General features: G+C 45.3%; 1 protein-coding gene across 1 annotated transcript in view; it reads left to right on the forward strand.

Moving 5' to 3' along the window:
* Positions 1-8,238: 8,238 nt before the first annotated feature.
* Positions 8,239-10,426, forward strand: part of NUP160 (nucleoporin 160kDa) — a 49,726-nt gene continuing 47,538 nt past the window's right edge. Inside the window, exons 1-2 of the mRNA XM_008574041.1 lie at positions 8,239-8,388; positions 8,677-8,899. Of these exons, the coding sequence (XP_008572263.1) occupies positions 8,320-8,388; positions 8,677-8,899 (292 nt within the window). The 5' untranslated portion in view covers positions 8,239-8,319. The remainder of the gene's footprint in view (positions 8,389-8,676; positions 8,900-10,426) is intronic.

Below are 10,426 nucleotides of genomic sequence, written 5' to 3' on the forward strand. Positions count from 1 at the left end.
CCCTTGGCTTGGTGTCGCCCGCACCGCGCTCAGCCAGTGAGCGCACCGGCCATCCCTATACTGGATCCGAACCGCGGCGGGAGCGCCACTGCGCTCCCAGCGCCGCACTCCCCTGAGTGAGCCACCGGGTTGGCCCGCGCGCCAGCATTTTTGAAGTGGAAACAAACCCGGCCCAGCCCCCTGCCCCGAGCCGCAGGGAAAAGGGCACCGCCCTCTGGAGGCGTCCTAGCGGGCCCCACGCAGGTTCCCGCAGATCGAGTCGGCTTCTCCCGCTCCTTGTCTTCTGGCTCGCATACTGGATCCGAACCGCGGCGGGAGCGCCACTGCGCTCCCAGCGCCGCACTCCCCTGAGTGAGCCACCGGGTTGGCCCGCGCGCCAGCATTTTTGAAGTGGAAACAAACCCGGCCCAGCCCCCTGCCCCGAGCCGCAGGGAAAAGGGCACCGCCCTCTGGAGGCGTCCTAGCGGGCCCCACGCAGGTTCCCGCAGATCGAGTCGGCTTCTCCCGCCCCTTGTCTTCTGGCTCGCCCCCGGCCCACCCTCATTCTCCGGATGGAAGCACCGCAATGACGGGTCCCGCCCTCCTTTCTCTTCCCCAAAGCTCTTCACTTGGCGGGCCCTCCGCCCGCCCCGCTCCCGGAAGTGACGACACCCGCGCAGCCCTGCTCGTGTCCCGTCGGGCATCGCGGCGGCGGCGGGAAGATGGCGGCGGCGGGAGCCCTGGAACGGAGCTTCGTGGAGCTTTGCGGAGCTGAGCGCGGAAGGCCGAGACACTTTCGGGAATTCACAGTCTGCGGCGTTGGTACAGAAGTGGCCAGGGAGGGCGCGATACGGTCCTTCCCCTCGGGCTCCTCCCTCGGATCCCTGGGTCTCTGTCCCCTCGGTTCATCTTCCTAAGTCCACATGCCTGTAGCCCCTGGATCAGAGCTTCCTTGGTGTCAACTTCTTCCTCTTTTCTCCCCTTCTTTTTGTATGGATTGCCAGTCCGTCACCTACGTCTTCCTCAGCGCCCTCACTCCCTGTCATTCCCAGAGAAGCACGTGTACAGACTGACCACGTTCATTTTTCAGGGACTGCAAATGCCGTACCTGGAGCCGTGAAATACAGTGAGAGCGCGGGAGGCTTCTACTATGTGGAAAGTGGCAAGTTGTTCTCTGTCACTCGAAACAGGTTCATTCATTGGTAAGTGCTGTGTTCGCCAAATCCCCCTGTAACATAGGGTTGTTCGATGCATGAATTTTCATGGCCGTTCACAAAGTGTCATTCTGCGAAGTGGTAAATCGACATTTAGGAAAAGAGAGATTCTTTCAATTCGTGTCAGAATCGAGAAAATTTGAGACACAGTTCTAGGAGAGGTGCCTCCCCAGGCAGCGTTAAAGCAGAGAGAATATAACTTTGGGGATAACGCCCTGAAGACCAGTTTTAAACATGAACGCATTATGTTTTTATAGTATTTTACAGCTTCCTTTTTCTACAGATATGTTTGAGCTTCTACATGTCAGGCATTATGCTAGGTACTGGGATGAAATAGTGAACAAAAACTACCACTATTTACATCATGAAAGATGCTGTAGCAGTTTAAGAATAGATGTGGATCCACCTTCATGGGACAGTTTCAGGAAGGAAAAAGACCTTAAACAAATGACCATAATATAGATATATAAGTACAGATTTTCATACTTGCCCCAGGGGAAAAGTATAGGGACTATGAGAGGCTAATAGGAGGACTGCATGTTATTGGTGGGGTAGGCAAAGGCTTTAAGGAAGTCACAGTTAACCTGAGATCTGAAGGATGAAAGGTTAGCTAGGCATGGGGAGTTGGGGAGAGAGCAGTCCAGCAAGCAGGATCACCATATGCAAAGGCCATGAAGTGTAAGGAACTTGGTAGGTTTGAGGAACTGACTGAAAGTCTTTATGGCTAAAGTGTAGGGGGTAAAAGAAAGTAACGTGAGAGATGTTGAGGTTGGAGAGGTAGGCAGGACTCTGACCATGAGGGACTCTCAGGCCTTTTTTAAGGATTTTGGATTTCATCCTAAGTACATTGAGCAATCACTGAAGGTTATTTAAAGAGTTACTAACATGGTAAAAACTGCACTTTTAAAAGATCAGTCTACTTTGCAGAAAATAGATTTGGGTTGGATGAGTATAACACAAAAGAACAATTTGTTTTTATGATAGCCTAAGTAAGAGATGATGGCGGCTTCATTGTAAGAGTGGCTAGGAAAAAAGAAACAGATGGATTCAAAATACATTTAGAGGGTAAATTCACCAGAATTTGGTGATGTAGGGCCGGCCTGGTGGCACACTCGGTAGAGTGTGGCGCTTGGGAGTGTGGCGGCACTCCTGCCGAGGGTTTGGATCCCATATAGAGACCGGTCTGCTCACTGGTTAAGCGCGGTGCGGGCGTGATACCGAGGGTTGCGATCCCGTTACCGGTCACGAAAAAAGACAAAAAGGAAAAAAAAAAAAAGAATTTGGTGATGTATTGAATGTGGGGGGAGGGATGGTAAAGGAAAAGGAGGGAACTAGGATAATTCCTTGGTTTCTGATGTAACTAACCAGATATGGGCATGGGGGAGGAGGGGAGTTACCATTTACTGAGATGTAGATGATGGGTTTTGGAGAGATGTGAATAATTCTTCTGTACATACTATATTTGAAGTACCTGTGCAGCAGCCCTTTGGAAATATCATATAGACATTGAAATTTACAGGTCGGAGGCTTGGAAGATAGATTTATGTTAGAGATATAAATTACATTTATTTAACAAATATTTTTGAGTGCCTAATATGTTTCAGTCAGTGTTTAGGGACTAGGGATATAGCAGGGAACAAAACAAAGAGGTAAACAGGCATTAAACAACAATAACTCCTCCCTCCCCCCCAAAAAAAGTGAATTTAGTTTGTCAGGTGATAAGTGGAATAGAGAACAGGGAAGCAAGTTAAGAGGGAAGGGGAATACCTATAGGAGTTAGTAGTTTATAGAGGGTGGTCAGACAAGACCCAGTGATAAGCAGAGGAAATAAGGATATCTGGGGGACCAACATTTCAGGTGGAGCCTTCCAAGAAAAAAGAACAAAAAGCACAAAAAAAACATGCAAAGAACCCTGAGACAGAAGCTCATTAGTTGTTCAAAGAATAACAGGGAGCCAAAAGTCTACAGCTGAGTGAACAAAGGATAGAATAATAAGAGGTAGCCAAGGACCAATTAGGGCTTTCTTAGGTTTTTTGTTTCATTTTGTTTTGGTGGCTGGCCCGTACAGGGATTGAACTCTGGACGTTGGTGTTGCCAGCACCATGCTGTAACCAACCAGCCAGCCCTTTGTTGGCTTTTTAAGGCTTTGACTTTTGCTCTGAGATGGAAAGAAGCCATTGGAGTGTTTTAAGTGGAGGAATGACATGATCTAAGTTGTGTTTTTTTTTTTTTTTTTTTCCTTTTTGTCTTTTTTACTGACCGGTAACGGGATCGCAACCCTCGGTGTCGCACCCGTACCGGGAACTGGCAACAGGATCGCAGCCCTCGGTGTTGCGCCCGCACCGTGCTCAGCCAGTGAGCGGGAACTGGTCTCCACATGGGATCCGAACCCTCGGCGGGAGCGCAGCCGCGCTCCCAAGCGGCGCACTCTCCAGTGCGCCACCAGGCCGGCCCAAAGTTGTGTTTTTAAAGGACTGCTGTGGCTGCTGTTTTGTGAACAGAGTGTAGTGGGGAAGGGTGGGAGCAGAGCGACCAATTAGGAGGCTAGTGTCACAATCCAGACAAGAGATGATGGTGGCTTAGACCAAGGGTAGTAGTGTTAGAGGCAGTGAGAAATGTTCTGTTTGTGGATATGTTTTCAAGGTGAATTTGTTAGAATTTACTATTGCATCAAATATAGTGTATACGCCCAGATTTTGGCTTCAGCATCTGGAAGTTACCGAGATACCATTAATTGAATTGGGAAAGAGTGTAGGTGAAGCAGGTGTTTTTGTTTTTGGTTGTTGTTGTTGTTAAATTTGGTGGGTCTAGGAATTCTGTTTTGGACGGGTTTAGTTACGTATCCAACTGGAAGTGTTGAGGGCAATAGTCAGGAATTCAGTGGAGAAGTTGAGCTCAAGATACAGATATGGGAATTGTTGCTGTCAGATGGCACTTAAAGCTGTTAATAATGAATGAGATCTACAAAATTAGAGTAAATTAGGGTTTCTTAACCTCTGCACTACTGGCATTTTGGGCCAGATAAGTCTTTGTTGTGGGGGTCTGTCCTGTACAGTGTAGGGTGTTAAGGAGCATTCCTAGCCTCCACTATAAACCAATAACATCTCCACCCCCGGCTCTAACTGCCCCAATTGTAACAACCAAAAATCTGTCTAGATATTGCCAAATGTCCTTGGGGAGTGGGGCAGAATCACCCCCAGTTGAGAACCGCTTGTGTAGAAAAGGTCTGAGGACTGAACCCTAGTGCACTACAATAGTTAGGAAGATAAGGAGCTTGAGAAGGAGTAGCTACTGAGGTGAGTGGCCCACAAACAGAGGGAAATATTTCAAGGAGGAGAGTAAAAAACTGTCAAATGCTTCATGTAAATCAGGTAAGATGAGAAATGAAATTTGACATTTGCATTGTGGAGGTTATTGGTGACCTCGTCAGGAACTGTTCCAGTTGTGATGCAGAAGCCTGAGTGGAGTGGGTATAGAACAGCTCTTTCAAGGAGAATGTCTATAAGGAAAGCAGAGAAATCAAATGGTGGCTGGAGAAAAGTGGACAAGTATAGAGGAAATACAACAATATGCAAGTGGGAATGACCTAGTGGATACAATTGAGATGCATGTGGTTACTAGAGGAGAAGAATTCAAGAAACTGAGAACATGAGCTATTACAAAAACCATGGATATTGGAATCGTTAAGAATTATGGCAGAGTAGTGTGGGAGAGAGCGACAGTAAGCTAGTCTTAAGGAATGAGAGTGATGTGCAGATAACTGCAATGAGCAGGGGTAGCAGGTGGTATCTGATTCTATGAGCTTCAGAGCTGAGTAGTTCTGGCAGAAAGGGAGGAACAATGGCCTAGAGTAGCAGTGGGGAGCCAGCAGGACATTTGTGCCCTTGAGGCTGCACTACAAGGAGTGTGGTAAAGCTGCCACCATTACAGAGGGCTCTGGAAGGGAATGTTCTCCAGGGAGATCCAAGGCCCAATTTTAAACATAAGGCAGGAAGGTGAAGGGATTATTCAGAGATGCGACTGAGGATCTAGAACATCGTGCTGATGATGTGTCATGAGTTACCAGAAGCAAAGTGGCTCTAGGGAATCATCAGAGCTCAGATGGTGCTTACATTCTTGGGAGTGGGTCAGGTGTGCCTCTGGAGAATGTATATGGTGGGCAGAGAAGATGACCTAGGATCAAGGAGAAGAAGAGGGAATGGCTGGGGAGTTGGGAGGAAAACCAGGAGAGGGTAGTATCACAGAAATCAAGAGAAGAGATCGTTCTAAGGAAGGCATGGTCAAGTATGTGGAATGCTGCTAAGCGGTCAAGTAAGAGAAAGACTGAAGAGTCCATTGGAATTGATAGAGTGACCTTGGTAAGAAGAAGGCATGGTGGGGGTAAAAGCCAGAGTTAGTAGGTATAAGAGTATGAGGGAGCTGAGAAAATAAAGAAAGCTTGGACATGGAGGAGGGGAATGGACAGAACATGATAGCTGGATTGGAGGAAGAGGGGAGGCAGGAATGCGTGATGTCAGGGAAAGGAGAGGCCAGGAAAGAGTGTGTTTGAACATCAATGGAAGCCCTGGAAAGAGAGACGGATGCAGGAGGGATATACTTGAGGAATTCAGAGATTGGCGTTTAATTGCTAGAAGGGGACTTGTGTTTTGTGGGGGATGCAGGTAATATGGTAGATAAAGTGATGGGAAGTGAGTTCATTCCCAGTGCAGTGCTTTCTATGGTTCCAAAGCTACCAGACAGCAGAGTTGCACCTGAAGAAGTCAGCCCTGCATCCTAGCACAGTTCTGGCTGTGTTTAAGCACAGTGTATACTGTTATTCTTCAGGTGTGTGACACACTGTGAGTTATTCTCTGTCCACTTTTACAGTTTTTTTTGTAAGGATTGATAGATTTAAAATATATTGACATAGGGCCGGCCCGGTGGTGCACTCGGTAGAGTGCGGCACTTGAGAGTGTAGCAGTGCTCCCGCCGAGGGTTCGGATCCCATACAGAGACCGGTCCGCTCACTGGTTGAGCGCAGTGCGGGCGCGACACTGAGGGTTGCGATCCCGTTGCCGGTCACGAAAAAAGACAAAAAGGAAAAAATATATATATATTGACATAAAATACCATAAAGTACTTTTTATTTTTTCTTGTCACTGCTTTAAACTGTGTTTTCCACTGGATTGTATATCCCTTAACAGGGACAGATACATGCTAAAACTCTTTCAGTTCTATGAAAAGAAAAGCCTGGGTTCACTCATAACATGGTTGTTTTTTCTTTTCTCAATTATGGATAAGATGAAACAATCAGCTGAGTCGAAAGCAACCAAAAATTTTACATATACCAAAGATGAACAGTCCTAGGGCTGAGTTTCAGTAAAAGAAGGATTCATGGTGGGATACTTTTAGGGTAATATCTTTCCTATCATCGCTCATGGGAACATTCACAGAAAAGGAAGAAAAAAAGCTTTAGTGAGCTACTTGAAAATAGGAAGTTAATTAAATTGAAGAAAGAAAATAAAGGGAATTTGAGATGATGAGGCTTGAGAAAAAGACTTTATGGTCAGAACAGTTTTAATAAAAGACAAGAATATATTTACTTAAGGGTAACGGGATAAAACTAGAAGGTAGAAGTTAAGGAAAATAAGCTAGTTGAGTACAATTTTAATTTTAATCTTGATTTTTGCCACAAGGAAGAGTTCGTTTCATCCTTTTGCTTCTCCACAGCAAGAGGTAGAGAAGCCTCCTCTGACAGTCACTAAGTATCTTCTGGTGCTGAATAGAAAGCAGCAGCATTTGACAGACCACACATACTGAGCAAAGGACATAGAGATAATATGTGCCGGTGACTTTTAAAGGTGACAAATACTTAGAAGTCAAAAGTAAAACATTTCTTTCTTAGTATAAGGTAACGTGACAGTTCTATGGTGGGTAAAAGCTAGGCACAGGGGATGGAGGGTTGTTAAGAGTTTGAATATGAATTTAAAGTCAGATGCAGTGGCCTTAGGCAAAATGCTTTGTCTCCTGTGTTGCAACTTGAGTTTGAATAAAGCTTTTTTTTTTTCCTCAAGTTTTTGTGCATTTCATCAAAAAGCATTTATTGAATGCTAGCTCTGTCCCAGGCGTTTTGCTAGGTCTAAGGATAGTGCACTGTACATGGCAGACATCTCTGTACGCACAGCTTCCTTTAATATGCAGGCTCCTTTTCAGGAAAAATAGTAAAAGTCAGAATAGCTTATCAGTAGAGAAACTAACCTTGATATGTTCAACATGCAAAGTTGTTTAGTAAGTACTGCTCCTTCTACCCTCCCCCCAGATAAAGGCAAAAAATTGCTATTCTTTTGTGCTGTTATAGGTTAAGAAGTAATAGAAGAGGGAAATACCCATACTAATTAAGGTCAATTTTGTTTGACACTGTAGTATATGTGAAACCACATTCCACTACAAATAATGGGAGTGTGTGGTGTTAATTTTCATTATAGTAGAGTTTAACTGCATTGAATATTGTCCTAAGTAAATGGGCTATCAAGTTTGTCAATGCTTCCATTTAACAAAATCATAATGGGATTTGAATTTTATTATGCTGTGTTTTATAAATCTTCCTAATGTGTTGATTTGGAATGTAAAAAGTGTTTATCCAAAAATTTTAAATTTGGGGCTGGCCCGGTGGCGCACTGCTACAGTGTGCCGCTTGGGAGCGCGGCGGCGCTCCCGCCGAGGGTTCGGATCCCAATACAGACCGGCCGCTCACTGGCTGAGCGAGGTGCGGGCGCAACACCGAGGGTTGCGATCCCATTGCCGGTCCTGGTCCAGTACGGGCGCGACACTGAGGGTTGCGATCCGTTGCCGGTCACGAAAAGACAAAAAGGAAAAAAAAAACAAAAAACAAAAATTTCAGATTTGTAGAGAGTTCACTTGGACACTGTTCTCATATATTTCAGTGCAGCAGTCAATGAGAAAGAAGAGCATGAACTTTTTAAACAAATGTCTCTTTTTTAACAGGAAGACCTCCGGAGATACATTGGAGCTGGTGGAGGAGTCACTGGATATAAATCTGTTGAATAATGCAGTTCGCCTAAAATTCCAGAATTGCAGTGTCTTACCTGGAGGGGTGAATGTCTCCGAGACTCAGAATCATGTGATAATGTTGATAGTAACCAATCAAACAGTGCACAGGTTACTTTTACCACACCCTTCCCGGATGTATAGGAGTGTAAGTTGGTTAAGTGTATTTTACTTCCCAGTTACCCTGGCTGTCACATATTTAGTGCTGGAGCAATATCCTTTGGAAATGAAGAAAATTTGGATTTCTTGCTAGCCTTCACCAAGCATACTTCGATAGTTACTATTTAAAATGACCAGACACACATTTTAAATTGAAGAAATAGTTTTTATTAAAACAGTTTTCTGCTTAAGCCCAACAATTTTTAGCAATTGAGAGGAACTGAGCAAAATCAGGTGGTATTGATTTAACAGATTTTTCGTTTTAATTGCTCCACAGGAGTTGGTAATTGAAAGTCAGATGCAATCAGTATTCACTGACATTGGAAAAGTCGATTTCCGGGATCCTTGCAACTGTCAGTTAATTCCAGCAGTACCTGGACTGTCCCCTAATTCTACCAGCTCAGCAGCCTGGCTCAGCAGTGATGGGGAGGCTCTCTTTGCTCTACCCTCTGCTTCAGGGGGGATCTTTGTTCTTAAACTACCTCCTTATGACATACCTGGTAAGAATGGGAGCTGAGCATGGACTTAACTTTAAAAAAGGAATGTTAGAATTTAAACAGACCTTAGAAGTTCAATCCCATCATCCAATGCAGGACTTGCTTCTATACTGCCCCTGAGTTGGACAATTCGTCATTGCTTGCCTGATGAGTCCCTCTACTTTTATATAGTGGGTGAGGAACTATGAAGTATGTTGGAGTATGCAGATAGATAAATATAAGACAACCTAGTCTAAGTCCCATAGTAGAGATGAGTTGACTAGTTGTTTACCCTCCGATTGAGGTATTGTAATTGGAATAAATGAACTGAAACAAAGAAGTTCAACTGCTAATACCCTGCTCCAAGTCACCACTATCTCTTGCCTGGATTATTGCATTCACTTCCTAAATACCTCCCCAGACTGATCCTTACTCCTCTTCAGAAATTTCTCAGGCAGACTGGTACATTTAAAACAGAAGCTGGCTCATGTCACTGCACTGCTCAAGGCCATCCAATGAGGGTTATTCTTCATCTCACTAAATAAACCCAGAGTCCTTACATTGGCATACAGTGCCTTGTTGCTGCCTCTGTACCCTCATCTTTTCATTCTTTCCCCCTCCTCTGCACCAGCCACATGCCTTCTTGCAATTCCTGAACACACCAGGCACACTCCTACCTCAGGAGTAGCCTTTGCCTGCAATAGCCAGCTAGTAGCTTGGCTCATTCTCTCAACTCCTTTGGGTCTTTACCCAATGTCACCTCAGTGAGGCCTTCCCTGAATACCCTTTTCAAAATTGCAAGCCCCCCCCCAACCACACACACACACACTAGCATTCTCTATACTACTTTCATATTTTGTATTTCTTTGCTTATAACCATTCTACTTATAGAATGGTTATACTCTAACCAACTGAGCTAACCGGCCAGCCCTCCATTCTACTTCATTTAATGTCTCTGCTTCTCTCCTCCCCCAATGGAATGTAAGTCCCATGAGGATAGGAGTTTTTAAGATTTGTTTTATTTACTGCTATATCTCTAGCACCAAGAACTGTGCCTCGAACACAAAAGGTACCCAGTGATTGTTTTGGAAAGAATGGAGTAAATATGGGTTAAGGTCTGTAAATGGCAAAAATTTCCCCTAGGAATATAAAAATGCTATTTTTTTTTTTTTTTTTGTCCTTTTTGAGACCGGCTGCACTGCGCTCAGCCAGTGAGCGCTGTGAGCGCACCGGTTATCCCTATATAGGATCCCAACCCGCGGCGGGAACGCTGCTGCATTCCCAGCGCAGCACTCTCCCGAGTGCGCCACGGGCTTGGCCCTAAAAATGCTATTTTTTTTTTCATTTTTGTCTTTTTTACTGACTGGTAACGGGATCGCAACCCTCAGTGTTGCGCCCGCACCGCGCTCAGCCAGTGAGCGGGAACCGGTCTCCACATGGGATCCGAACCCTTGGCGGGAGTGCTGCCGCACTCCCCAACGGCACACCCCCCCCTGTGCCCCGGGCCCCGCCCCCAAAATGGGATTTTTTTTTGTTCAAAATATTTTTGGG

This window comes from Galeopterus variegatus, unplaced genomic scaffold (genome assembly GCF_000696425.1).
Source record: "Galeopterus variegatus unplaced genomic scaffold, G_variegatus-3.0.2 Scaffold990, whole genome shotgun sequence".
Taxonomy (NCBI): Eukaryota; Metazoa; Chordata; class Mammalia; order Dermoptera; family Cynocephalidae; genus Galeopterus; species Galeopterus variegatus.